Source organism: Rhinopithecus roxellana, chromosome 11 (assembly GCF_007565055.1).
Source record: "Rhinopithecus roxellana isolate Shanxi Qingling chromosome 11, ASM756505v1, whole genome shotgun sequence".
In the NCBI taxonomy this organism is placed as follows: Eukaryota; Metazoa; Chordata; class Mammalia; order Primates; family Cercopithecidae; genus Rhinopithecus; species Rhinopithecus roxellana.
The window spans coordinates 46,431,416-46,445,928 of record NC_044559.1 but is presented as its reverse complement, the minus strand read 5'-3'; the positions used below and the strand labels follow the sequence as shown (position 1 = coordinate 46,445,928).

The window sequence follows — 14,513 nt, the reverse complement described above, 5'->3', positions numbered from 1 at the left end:
GGATGTGTGGTTCAGGCTGATGGAGATAGCAGTGGATGCAATCCTTTCAATCATCTTAGGAGAAAACAGCTCTTGGCACCTACTAGTGAACACACACATTCCCTGGGTACAGAGCGCCCGCGTCCTGGGTAGCAAACACAAGTGAGTCATAAACCAGCAATAACTTTGGGGGGCTAATTGGGCTGGTTTTTAATTACTTTCAAAATAAAAGCATGCTGGCTCTCATGATTTTTTTTTTTTTCCTATGGCGGTTTTATTTCAAGTGAAACCATTGATGAAAAGCCTCATTGAGATTCCCATGCCCACAGACTAGGTGTGATTTTTCTAAAAGTCATGGAGTGGTTTTCGAATCAAAGCATTATGATTCTCTTCTGGGGCTTCAGACTCACCATCTGTAAAAGATGTCTTAAGTTGTCTTAGATCAACAAGCACTCCTGGATGTGAGCTGTGCCAAATGTCCTGGAATGCTTGCTAAAGCATAGGGCTGAACCTCCTCAAAACTCCTCATTTGTTAGGTCTGCAGGTCAGTAGGTGAGACCCAAGAATGTGAATTTCTAACAAGTGCCCCCATCGTGTGGATGCTGCTGGTCTGGGGACCACATTTTGGGAGCCCTCGCTGTTGAGCAGCAACACAGGGAGGACCCTGTCTCGGGTAAGGTTTCCAAGAGGGCAGTGGGGTTGGGCTGTTCTTCAAGATAAGAACCACGGAAGAGTGAGGGAAACCTGATAAGGAAGGGGGAAGAGCCAAACAAGGATGTCAGGTGAAGTCAGGCCTTTGGTTTTTGCTCTGGAGTGTAAAAGGCAGAGTTGTCCTGACCTTTGTACTCCTTTTTTTTTTTTTTTTTTTTTTTTTTTTTTGAGACAGAGTGTCACTCTGTTGCCAGGCTGGAGTGCAATGGCGTGATCTCAGCTCACTGCAACCTCCACCTCTGGGTTCAAGCAATTCTCCTGCCTCAGCCTCCCGAGTTGCTGGGACTACTGGCGTGCACCATCACGCCCAGCTAATTTTTGTAGTAGAGATGGGATTTCACCATGTTGGCCAGGATGGTCTCAATCTCTTGACCTTATGATCCACCTGCCTCAGCCTCCCAAAGTGCTGGGATTACAGGAGTGAGCCATCTGCGGCTGGCCCCAAACTTTGTATTCCTAAGAGTCATCCTGGGCTGTGCTTCAACGTGGAGGGTCATTCTCAGAGTGAAGCTATGAGCCATTGTCAGTCACTCTCCCAACAGCTGCGGTATGGGGCAGTTCCCCAGCAAAGGGCAGGACTCAGACAGTCTCGACTGCATATTCTCATTTCACAGATAGGGGCATGGGAATCAATGAAGTTTAGTTAGAGACAAAGCCCTGTTTGGAGTGTATGCTGCTGTGTTCAGGGCCTGCATACCCTCTGCCCGTTTCTTTAACCAGGGCAATTTCTTGATGCAGTTACAACTTTACTATTTTTTCAGATTTCTACACACACTTTTTAAATGCAGTCATGTGGTTCATAGGCTTTTTCCTTCTTTTGATAAACATAGCATTGTAAGCACTTTCTCATGTTGCTATATAGACTTTATATTCATTATTTTGAAGGCCCTACATTACATCCAATACATCTGCCTCCATCTCCCCAACTAGTCTGTGGTGGGCAGAATAATGTCCCCCCTCCCACAAAGATGTTCATGTCTTGATCCCTGAAACTTATACATATGTTACCTTGGCCAAAGGGACTTGGCAAATGAGATTTAGTTAATAACCTGGAGATGGGGAGGGTAGCCTGGAATTTCCAGGTGCACTCAATCTAATCCAAGGGTCCTTACAAGAGGGAGGAAGAAGGGTCAGAGTCAGATAAGGAGATGTGATATTGGAGGCAGAAGTTTGAGCGATGCAGCGCTGTGAGCCAAGGAATGCAGGTAGCCTCTACAAGCTGAAAAAGGCAAGGAAGAGAATTCTCCCCTAGAGCTTTCAGAAAGGAACCCAGCCCTGCCACCACCTTGATTTTAGCCCAGTGAGGCCAGGTTGGACTTCTGACCTCTAGAACTGGAGAATACCACATTTGTGTTGTGTAAGCCCTGAATTTGTGGTCGATTGTCGTAGCAGTCACAGGCAGCTCATGCTCAGCCTTTGTGTATCTGATCATGGCAGTTCCTCTGCCTCCCTGCTGGAGACAAGGCATCTCCCCAAAGCTAGTGTTTACTGGATGTTGTTATGTTCTGAACATTGCACTAAGGGTGGTTATGTCATTTAATTGCTTCTAGTAACCCTCTGAAGCAGATACCCTTATTGTCTTCGTCTCATGGTGAGGAACCAAATGATGCTGAGTAACTTGCTCAAAGCCACACGAGTAACCAGATCTGGGATTCAGGTGCTGGGACTCTGTGGTGTGATTCCAGCGACTTCCTGACCACTGATGCCACAGTGATAGCGACCAGTTGGGTCTTGGGGAGGGCTGTCTTGATCCTGTTCATTGCCAGTCATAACTGGTGTCATTTATCAAACATTAACTCCACACCCCACCCTGCCCAAATGCTTTCCATTCAGTATCCTCAGTGCACTGATGACAAGGCAGCATTTTTGCAGGAGGTGTTATTGCGTGCATTTTATGAAAGAAGAAATTCAGAGAGGGTATACAGCCCATCCAGTGTAGGCCTGCCTGGGGCCAAACCTGCAGGCCCAGACCTGTCTAGCCTCAGCCTGTGCTGACTCCAAATTTCTTAACCACATGCAATGCCACATGACCAGAGCAGGTGATTTCTGCCTTCATCAGCTTTATCGTCAGTTCATCATGATGCATCAGCTCTGCACAGGAATCCAAAAGACCTTTCAGCTCTTATATTTGTGCTTCACGAAAAGTAATCTGTGCGCATCATGTTGGATAACTGTCTCTGTCACTCAATAGCAGTCATAGATGGAGGCACAGCCCCACATCTGAATTAGAGCTGATGGCGCTCACTGTCACCCAAGGACAAGATGAGACACAGCCCAGCTCTGAACAGGTCAATGGTGGCCCTTGAAATTCCCTCAAGCCATGTCCTGACCCCTCTGCAAATCTGCCACACTTGAAAATATTAGAGCACATTATTTTCCTCATAAAACTCTTTAAGTTACAGCCATACGGTGCTTCAGGATGGGGATATGTTCTGAGAAATGCGGTTGGGGGATTTTGTTGGTGTGCAAACCTTGTAGAATGTACAAACCTGGATGGTGTAGCCTCCTACGCACCTAGGCCGTATGGTATGGCCTATTGTTCCCAGGCTAGAAACGTGTATAGTGTGCGACTGTGCTGAATACTGTAGGCAATTGTAACACAGTGGTAAGTATTTGTATATCTAAACATATCTGAACATAAACAGGATACAGTAAAAATATAGGCTAAAAGGTAGAAAATGGCCTACCTGTATAGGACAACTCCCATGAATGGAGCTTGCAGGACTGGAAGTTGGTCTGGATGAGTGAGTGAGTGAGTGGCGAGTGAATGGGGAGGCCTAGGACAGTATTGTCTACTACTGTAGACTACGAGCATTGCACACTTAGGCTATACTACTTTTATTTAAACAAACAATTATACTACAGTGTTCTGATGGCTACAGTGTCAGTAGATGATAAGAATTTTTCAGCTCCATTATAATCTTATTGGACCACTGTCATGTATGCAGTCCTTCATTGACTGAAAGGTTGTTATACTGTACATGACTGTATATCTAAAATGTTCATAAACCTTTTTGGTGAGTTGATAAAGGCAGGACTCTAGTTTAGGGAGCTGCTTTCATAAATCTCTTCTTTCTCATCACCTGCACTAGCAGTTGGGGAGCCATTTATTACAGCCCCTTATAAAATCACCTTCCCTAGGGTATTTCCAGTGCAGAGGTAGAGTGCTTACCCTGGGCTGCAGAAAATGGGCCTCTTCCTGGGCTTGCTTCCCACTTCCACGCTCATACTGTCTCCCTGTGTTTGGTTCATATTTCTACATTGGCGACCTGACAAAGGTGACTTTTGAGACTCGGGGGACTGCGGCTGCTGAGGGTCTGTAGCATAAGGCGGTATAAGCCCTGGGTAGACTTTGCAGTACTGCTGGCTTGCATCTGAGAGAAAGCTTCTGCCCAGGACTCCGTGAGGCACTCAGGGCAGGTTTGGTGGATGAGGAATTCAGGCAGAGTAGATCCATAGATATGTCCACTGTTATTAAGCCAGTGGTTGGGGGATCCAGGACTAGAATCCCGCTTCTCCAGTTCTCGGTCTGCTGCTCCATCCAGTTGGACCTGACAATATTCTTAGCTATCTTTGTGGCAGACACTCACAGAGAGGCACATGTGGGGGATTTTACATAGAGTGTCTCATGATATGATCACTAAATTATCCTCAGAGGGTCTAAAACAGTGTTCATATCAGTTTCTGAGTCATCCATGACCCCTCCAATAATGGTTGCATTAAGAGGCTGAATGAAGGTCAGTTTTGTATTTCACTCATTCTTAGCTGTAGTGATGTTGGGAAATCTATAGATGTGAGTCTCTCTTCTGCTGAGTATAAACTTGGGACGCTGGTGAATATGTTAGGGCTAAAATTGTGTAATTGTGACTGAGTCTAAAGAACACAAACGATCATATGGAAGAAATCTTGCAGCTGAATAAACTAATAACGAACCCAGAGAGGTTAAATGGAGGGGATGGAATAAGATAAATGTGCAAGGTTTTGTCATGGTTAGACTATCCTGGATTTACTATTGGCTGATAGAATATGTGAGTAGGTGACATTAAATTTTACAGTAGAGTTATATATTCCATTTTATCCTTTTATCTACTAAAAAGTAGCAATATTATCTCCTTTTGCCTAGGATTACGGGACAACTACCACAGTACAAGTGATCAAATTGCCCTTAAAAATCTCCAGTCTGATGTCACAGAGGCGAAATCTGACTTCAACAAGGTAACATACATTTCTAACTTCTAGAATAGTCAGCAAAATGCACCCATCTATAAAATATAATCACTGGCCTACTTGTGATGTGATTGCGTTTTATTTTATTTAGTCAAAAATTGAATTAATGCAGCAAACAATCTAACCATGCTATAGATTTAATTATTTTATCATCTTCAGCAACAATTTGTAAGCTTGCAGCATCTTAGAATACGGCAATTGCTCTCAATTTTAAACTAAAATTTATCTGCTGGAGAGAGAGACAGAAAGAGAGGGAGAATGATACCATACAGCATTTTGAAGATGCGAAAGAGATATTCTGAAGTCTAACAAGCTGGTATAGGTTGTTAGAAGTGCAAAAAGTGTCAGTGGTCTGGACAGGGAAGAAAATCAGAGGTCATATTTATAAAACGAAATATTTCAGATTGTAGGGAACAAAAGAGCTTGGTGCACAGTGGTTAATATTGTCAATGTATCATATACCAGGCTCTGACTAATCGACTGATTCAGTTAATCCTTCCCATAGCCCCATGAGACAGGTACTGCTCTTATATTAATACCTAAAAATCAGAAAACTACAGCTTCAGTAGGTAACTTGCCCCAAATCTCACAGCTCGTATAATCTACCTGGCTCTGGAGCTTTTGTTCTTAGTTTGGTCTAAAGGACTGTCGTGGTGGAAGTCTCTTTTGAGTTAACAAGATTTACAGTATGGACTTTCTCACCTTAAAAAACTGTCTAAGATGTTACAGTTTACAAGGCATCTGCTATCTGTCACAGATGGAGATTCTGCCGCCAATTTTCGTAGTTCTAAGAGAGAGCAGAATTATAAGAATCACTCTCTCATAACAGATTAAAGTAACAAACATACCTGTTAAATATTTTTTTTTTTTACCCAAAATGCTTGTGTTAGGTATTACTTTGATTTAGCTCTATATTTAATAAAGCTCAACATTTCCTTCAGAGACTCGGGGCCTGAAATCCCACAAGATGGAGAAAGGAAGTTATTTGGGGTCCTGAGATTTACTCATCAATATTTAAAGCCCTTTCTATGTGAAAGCGCCAAGCTCACTGTCTCAAGATGTAAAGATGCATGGCTGTAATTAATTTACTCCCTCAGAGCAGGAGCCAGAGCCCTGGGTTTGGGGAGGAAAATGCGTGGAAAGAGCAGTGGATCACTGACAGCCGTCCTTGGGTGGAGATGCCAGTTAGGAGGAGAGAGATGGAGTCAGGGAAGGGCATGGGGGCAATCCCGCTGAGCTCCACTGCTACTCTTTTTTAAGACAGATATCAACTGAGGATCTTTGTCACCTGTTTTTCACATTGAGCTAGCAAATTTCAGCATTTTCCTATTGATGTCACAAATTAATCATTTAGTCACTAATGTTGATGTCCATGTTTGTGGCTATGTGGCTGCATCCCTGTAACATACATACACACACACACACACACACACACACACACACACACAGACTTCTCTCTCTCTCTTTCTCTCTCTCCCCTTTCGCTGTCATGCTTGGTCATTATCTGTGACTGAGTTCAATAACTCTGGAAATTATACCTTCTGACCACCTGCTCTGGCATCATTTGGATCATCTAATTTGGTCAGTAGGTGACTCAAATTTTCCTCCTAACTTGGAATGTTTAGAGCTCGCCCCTGGGCGTGCGCTAGAAGGCTGCCGTAAGATGATAAAACACGCCAGGGACTGCCCTGCTGCCCTGCGACTGTGGCTGCCATAAGTCTCCGCCTCTCCTCCAGGGCCTCCACAAGATTGATCATTTTTCCTTCCAAAATGCATTCAAGCTGTAGCAATGATAGGAAGTCACCTTTTCTGCCAAATGATTATTTAAAAGGAGTAAATATAGAACAGAGTTCTCTTCTTTAAAAAATTTTTTTTTAATTTTCCTCTTAATAAAAGTAAGAGCAACCCCATGCAGAAACAGGAAAATACAGAAACAAATAAGAAAATCTTTATCTGTACATTTTCCTCTATTTTCCCCATGCATTTTAACATAAGACTGTGATGTCATTTAACTTTTGTAGCTCTCTTGTATTATTCTCTTATAATATCCCATCATAAGCAATTCCTCATGTCATTTAAATTATTTGTAATTTGTATTTTTAATTTCTGCAGAATATAAGATGCAGTTGTGCAGTCACGATTTACTTACCCACTCCCCTTAAAAAAAAAAAAAAAAAAAACAGTGATTCTTGGTGGTTGTGAGGGCATAGAGAAAAGGGACTGGGAAGTGAGTGTTTACTGGGTATAGAGTTTCAGTTTTACAAGACGAAAAGAGCTCTTGAAATGGATAGTGGTGATGGTTGTACAACATTATGAATGCATTTAATACCACTAAGTTGTACACTTAAAAATGGCTAAGATAGTAAATGTTATGTGTATCTTACCACAATTTAAAAATTGGGGGAAAAATAGATTCTTTCTGGTTTTTCAATGCTCTATGTCACACTGCATTGAGTTCTTTGCTTTTAGTAACTGCCTGGAAAGGCCAAAGTTTCATGATGCAGAGTGAGAAAAGATCAGATTTTTCCATTTGTCTTTAAACTGTCTTCCCCTGTTGCTGCATAATTGAGCGAGCTCATACATTGAAAAATGCGCTTCCATTCAGGATGAAATGCCCCTAGGCTGACAGTGACCGTGGCTCCAGATCAACTCAAAGGAGGAAGGCAGGTTTGCAGCAAATGCGGAGAGGACTGCAGGGTCTTCTGTGGGAAGCTGCAGCCAAAGAATCTTTGGGCAAGTACAGCGTAGGTTGCAGAGCAGCAATGGGGAAAAATTCAGGTTTCAAGGTAGAGATGGGAGGCGAGGCTTATTCTTTGGAGAAATAAATTGCTACAGGAATGGAGGTATCGTCACTCCAGTGGCTTAAGAGCCGATTCCTCTGATCATCTGCTACTTGACTCTTTCTGGCTTCAATTTACGAAATTACGCCCTCTTAGAAATACCTCAAGGCATAAATATAAAGTTAAAAACAGTCAATAAAAGCATAAAACTGTGAAAGCAGGTACCAGCACTACAAAATCATCTTTGAAACATTTAAGAGAAATCAATATCTTAAAGCAGCATCTCTGAGAAAGAAAATGTGAAAAAATGTGTTGTGTGGTGCTGGTCAGGAAATGGATGGTTCACCAAACTGAGACAAAACCCAGCCACGCATCTGACCTCTCTCCAACACGAATGTTCTACCGTAAATATGAGATGATTTTCATCCTCCTTTTAAATCAAATCTGTTAATTTTATTTTAGATGAAAGGAATCTCTTTGTAAAGACATGTTTAGTTAACCCAGTAGAAAGGAGGATGGAATGTCACCCTGAAATAGCTTAATTTGAAAAGATGTGTGGTGTAAAAGATGTAATTACTTTCTAGAGAAAATTTGCCCAGTTTTAAAAGTAGTCGGCTGACTTAGGAACATTAAATAACCCCCCATCTCATCCCCTTCTTGGTTTCCGAGACCCAGAAGAGGAATGCAACACAAAATGATGTGTTAGGGGCTGAATCGCGTCCCCCCAACCCCCACTAAATTTATATGTTGAAGTCCTATCCTCTGCTTTCTCAGAATGTGACTGCATTGGGAGGTAGCATCTTTCAAAGAAGCGATTAAGGTTAAGTGAGGTCATTAGAGTGGGTCCTAATCCAATCTGACTGGCGTCCTTGTAAGAAGAAAAGTTTAGGACCCAGACATGGGGCAGAGGACAGAGGGAGGACCATGTGAAGATGCAGGAAGAAGATGGCCGTCTACAAGCCAAGGAGTGGCCTCAGAAGAAACCAGGCCTGTGACACCTTGATCTTAGACTTCCAGCTCCTAGAACTGAGAAAATCAGTTCAGTTGTTTAAGTCACGCAGCGTGTGGTACTTTGGTGCTATGGTAGCCCTGGCAAACTCACGTAGATTTTTAAGAGGTTGGACCTTATCTTCAATCATTTAATGGGTCTCACTGAGAGAATAGGGTTTAATACACAGAACTTCCCAAACAAGAGTGTCCTGTGTATTAAACAGCAAAGAGTCCTCCAGTGTTTCCTTTTCAGTATCTCCCAGTTTGTTGTTTGGGGACTTTTGTCAAAACTGAGACTACACATTGGGAAAATGCAGCACTTGGCACATAGTAGGTGCCCAAATAAATATGTGGAATGCACAGTTAAAGAGTTTGACCATGACTGTATGTTATGAATAATAGAATTGCACCTAAAAAGTTACATGACTTCTACATTTCTATCAGCAAAATTTCAATGTATTTGATATACAATGAGTCATTTCTGTTTATGTAATTCAGGTAAACTCAAATGCATTCCATTGTAAATTCCCCTGAAATATGGTGTCACTTTGATGTGAACCCTCCTCACCCCTTTGTAGGTTGGATTATGTCGGATATCCACTTGTTTCTGCCGGGTCATGGGAAGAGTACTGGAGAATTACATCACACATTGGTATCTTGAGAGGGCAAATCGATTTTTCTTTGGAACTGGGCATTCATCAGTATTTGTCCCTCAGGAGCAGTGTCACCTTGACATCCTGAGTGACTCCAGGGCTTCAGAAATAAGTTCAAGTTCATGCCGTTCATGATTGCTCTTCCCCCATCCATTCACATCTCGTAGAGTCAAAAAATCATGGTCACACTTGCCAGGCCCCACTTAATGAAATGGTGGTTAATTCCTTATCCCGTCCTCTGGGCCTCTAGGATCTTCTGGAGGGATGTACAGGCCTGCAGCCCCTCAGCACAGCCTGGGGGCATCCCTCAGCATGCACGGCCCTGCGCTCTGACTGTGGCTTCAGGGCTCAGTCCAGACGTGTAGTCAGAGTCAGGTATTTCCCATTCCTGTCGTTCCAGGGTGAGATGACATTCTCTCATTCCCAGCAACACACCCCTCGTTGAAGCCAAGCTCACGGGTGTCATGGTGTCCTGAGCCTGAAGAATAGGTACTCTCTTGATTGTGGAGACCACAGTACGAGGAAACCTGGAGGACCCCCCGAGAATCACCCCTGTTTTCTCCTTGCTTAGCAGCTGTGACAGCCAAAGGCCCTGTCCAAGGTCCTGTAGCCAGTATGGGAGTCTCGGCTCTCGCTAGACCCCAGCTGGCCTGAGTCCTAGGCTGGCATCCTTCCCACCATATCCATGCAGAAGAATCACCTGGGAGCTGGTGAAAGACACAAATTCTAGGCTTTATCCCCATAGATCCTGAGCAACCTAGGTCCAAGGAGGGAGAGGTCTAGAAATCTACATTTTTAACATGTCCTCCCCACCAACACACACACACACACACACACACACACACACACACACACACGCCATCTCTCTCTCTCTCTCTCTCTCACTCACTCACTCTAGGTGGTTTCTATGCAGGCAGTCCCTGGCACAAACTTTGGGAAACATTGCCCTGTAAAATAAGACCTACACTGCAGTTTCCAAAGTGGGTCTTTTTTTTTTTTTTCTTCAAAGAGCAGTGTCAAAGGAGTTCCTACTGGGTATGATTGCACTCCTTGTAGGGTACACAAGAACAATTATGATCAGACCTAAATTTAACTAAAATGGGAGGGACTGTGTACCAAGGGAAATAGGCACCAGGTGCATTTCAGTTTTCTTGTATGTGAACTACATCCATAAAAAGTGGTGCAAGTGGAAAGGATTCAGGGTGCTGCAGAAGTGCTGCAGGCTGGAATCTCCCTGGAAGCTCTAAGAACACTGATGCCTGGGCCTCCCTGCCCAGGAATTCCAATGTAATTATCTGGAAATGAGGCCTGGGCATTTGGGTTTGGATGAGTTCCCAGGTGACTGATGAACCCTGGGCTGACAACTGCTAGAGAGGAAGCCCCACCTGACAGGACTTTGAGCAGAGCTAGCCTCAGGGAAGCAACGCATGATATGATCTGGAAGTGTGAAGTAGCCATTGGGCTGAAAGAGAGGGCTGAATGTCCCCTTTCATGACTGGGTGCTACTGCATTGACCGTTTTTTTTTTTTTTTTTTTTTTTTTTTTTGAAAAAAAGTAGCTAGGGATATTTTGATTTATTTTTAAATGAAGTAAATTTTAAAACGACTCTCCTGTCTATTTCTTCTTTGTTGCTCATCTCTGGGTATCTTTCGAATGTACAACTTCCCATGTATCTTTTTTTAAAAAAAAACCACATATAATGTGACGGAGATTGTCATGCAAAACAAGCCAACTGTCTTCTCATGCCTGACTCTAAGGATACAAAGTCCCTCAGGCAGCTAAGATCACACACTGGCCCTCCTGCAGCCATGTGGATTTGCCATGCCAAGTGTCCAGCTAGTCGGAAACATGCAGTTATTTGAGTCAGCAAATATTAGTCCTGCCCTGAAGAAAATAAAAATGCTACTGTGTTTGCTGTCACCTCTTGGAATGAGCAAATACCCTGTTTCCAACATACACAGGCCCTTCCTCTCCAAAACGTGTTGTCTTGAGAAGACCAGCAGCCTCACAACTTGTCTGTGTTTCTCAAAGTATGCGACCCAGATCACCTACATCAGAATCACGGGGATGTCAGTTGAAATGCAGATGCCTGGGTGCCACCCACAACCTACAGAATCAATCTCTGGGGCCTGGGGAATCTGCACTGGTAACATCCCAGGCCATTCTCTGCATGTTGGGATTTAGGAGCTGCTGTGGCAACTGTTGGGCATCCAGTTATGTCTTCAGGCCCCCAAAGCAAAGATTATCTGCGCAGTGGGAGTTTAGTGGTTACATATATTATTCCAGATCCTGTGTCGTTCTATGCAAGGATTCATTGTAAGCATGTACCATAATGAATGTCTAAACGGGGGCCAGGACCCTGTTAGCCTTCACTAAGTGCTGGGGTGTAGTCCATCTTCTGTGTCGTATTTTGTAGTGCTTCATATATAATCATAATAGAAACAAATGAGTACAGACCTGGCTAGATGCTTTGTTAAAAATCATAGCACACTCTTTTGAACACATGAGCAATTTACTGTTAGGACAATCTGCTGATTAGGAAAATTGAAACACCTTGGTCATTTAAAAATACTGGACAAAAACTCATGCAACCGATCATTGAAATTCAGCAAAGCTACATGTGCCTTGGTCCAGTGTCCCCTGTCCCCCCAATTCTGATAGGTGAAATCAACTGATTGCCATAGTGTTGGTCTGGGCAAATGAGGGCATTTGATTTTTTTTTTTTTTAATGTGTGTGTGTGTGAGAGAGACAGAGTTTCACACTTGTTGCCCAGGCTGGAGTGCAATGGCACAAACTTGGCTCACCGCAACTTCCGTCTCCCGAGTTCAAGCGATTCTCCTGCCTCAGCCTCCTGAGTAGCTGGGATTACAGGCATGCGCCACCATGCCTGGCTAATTTTGTATTTTCAGTAGAGTTGGGGTTCCTCCATGTTGGTCAGGCTGGTCTCAAACTCCCGACCTCAGGTGATCTGCCCGCCTTGGCCTCCCAAAGTGCTGGGATTACAGGCGTGAGCCACCGCGCCCGGCTGGGCGTTTGATTTCTATTATTTTGCTCTCTGGACCTTGACCTCCATGATGCCAAGCAGCAGGAAGCAACTGAATTACAGTCTAAACTGGCAAATGTGAAGGACTGCAAAGGACCAAGGTACGGAGAGGCCTCCTGGTAACCACCGTTGCTGTTTCCTTTCAGGAGTGAGGACTCATCTCCTACATAAACCTGTGGCCCCAAGTTCCAGCCCACCTCCAGAATTCTCTTTCCTCTCCATTGAGGATGCGAGCCTGTATTTGGGGGCTCCTGGGCTTGGTGGAGGTGGTTATCAGAATTAGATGATCCCCGTTGACACATCATTAGATAAATTAAGAATAGATGCCCAGCAGAGAAAACCAATTCATGACTCAGGCCAATGTTTCCAGAACGTGTAACTTGTCATAAACATCTAGTTTTCCTGCCTTTCCTGACACCTCTGAGCATCAGGTGTGCAGTAAAAAGCCTTGGACAAGACATCTGAGTGTTATGAACCAAGTGCTCCAGCATCCTGGTGGCCCTTGAAAGAGAGTTTACTGTCTATGTTTCAATAGACTGCTTGAATAATTGGAACCTTTTTCTATTTGCAGGAGACCCTGGCATCACAAAACACAAAAATGATTTCATCCTTAGTCATCTCCCAGATGATTGATGAAAATAAGCCGAGAGAAAACAGGGCCTCCTTGCCCCTGCCGTGTACGATTGGTCAGGCTCGTGCCCATCACACCAAGCAATCTCTGGCTAATTGCAGCGGAGTCAACATTCACAGGGCATTTGCGTTACTTCCGGGCAGATTAGGAATCCCAGCACCGTCAGATGAGCGAGGACCTGAGACAGAGCTGCCACCCAAAGAGGAGAGCCCCCGTGGGGGTCCCCGCAGAGGGTTTGCATCCATCACCATCACGGCCAGACGCGTGGGCTCCCCAGCCAGCGCCCTGCTGTGGGGGACTGTTGGGGACTCTCTGTGCCCCAAGTGCAGGGCTGAGGACACACTGTTTCAGGCGCCCCCAGCTCTGGCCAATGGCGCCCATCCAGGTCGGCATCAGAGATCTTTTGCCTGCACAGAGTTCTCCGGAAACAGCTCCGTGGTGCGCCTGAAGGTTCCCGAGGCCCACACAGGGTTGTGTGAGAGACGCAAGTACTGGGTCACCCATGTGGATGACAAAGAGACCAATTTTTCTCCAGACACCCCACTGTCAGGAAAGAGCCCGCTGGTGTTCAGTTCCTGTGTCCACCTCAGGGTGTCTCAGCAGTGTCCAAATTCAATCTATTATGTAGACAAGTCTCTCTCCGTCCCCATTGAGCCACCTCAAATTGCCAGCCCCAAAATGCACAGATCCGTCCTGTCGCTCAACCTCAGTTGTAGTTCCCACAGATTAACAGCAGATGGAGTCGACGGCCTAGTGAACAGGGAGCCAATAAGCGGAGCCCTGAAGCAGGAGCTCGTGGAGAGAGACCAGGACCTCGCAGGACAGCGCTGGAACCCAGGTTTACAAGAAAGTCACTTGAAGGAAACCCCATCGTTGGGGCGGGTGCATTTGGGGACCGGCGCATGTCCTTGGAGTGGTTCTTTTCCATTGGAAAACACAGAATTGGCAAATGTGGGAGCTAACCAGGTCACTGTAAGAAAAGGGGGAAAGGACCGTGCAACTCATTGTCAGGCCAACCAACTGTCCATTCACATTCCGGGCTGGAGTTACAGGGCAGGTGAGTGGTGCGTGCGTCTGCAGGAGGGTGACCTGTGTAAATGTCCAAGCAAGGTGCTATTGAGCGAGTTTCTTATACAAAACTTACTCTAAGAGGCATTTCTCAGTAGACTTGCAGTGATCTGCGCTGCCCATAGTTGACAACTGATAGCTCAGCATCAATGTCTGATTGGATAGATTTTTTTAGTTGACACTTTTATAGATTGTAAGAGGCCTTCTGTCAAATTCTTGTTCCCAATAGTTCCAGACCATATGTAACGAGAAGGAAATGATAGACTCCAAAGGAAGTTAATTTACAACATGCCCAAACTGCTTTCCAAAAGAGGGTGAGAAGTATGCAATGCCATTCGCCCCCAGATGTTTCATCTCTCTCGCCAAACATCTGCATATTTGGAAGCGTCCAGATTTCTGTACTTTTTACTTTTCAAGTTAGCCTCATTGA

General features: G+C 44.5%; 1 protein-coding gene across 5 annotated transcripts in view; it reads left to right on the top strand.

Annotated features, from left to right (window-relative positions):
- The window catches only part of C11H10orf90 (chromosome 11 C10orf90 homolog), a 242,254-nt gene that overhangs the window by 152,938 nt on the left and 74,803 nt on the right, over positions 1-14,513 (top strand). For all 5 annotated transcript variants that reach the window (XM_030941364.1, XM_030941362.1, XM_010357851.2 and 2 more), the window contains 2 exons: positions 4,814-4,905; positions 12,956-14,072. In XM_030941364.1, coding sequence (XP_030797224.1) covers positions 4,814-4,905; positions 12,956-14,072 — 1,209 coding nt within the window. The remainder of the gene's footprint in view (positions 1-4,813; positions 4,906-12,955; positions 14,073-14,513) is intronic.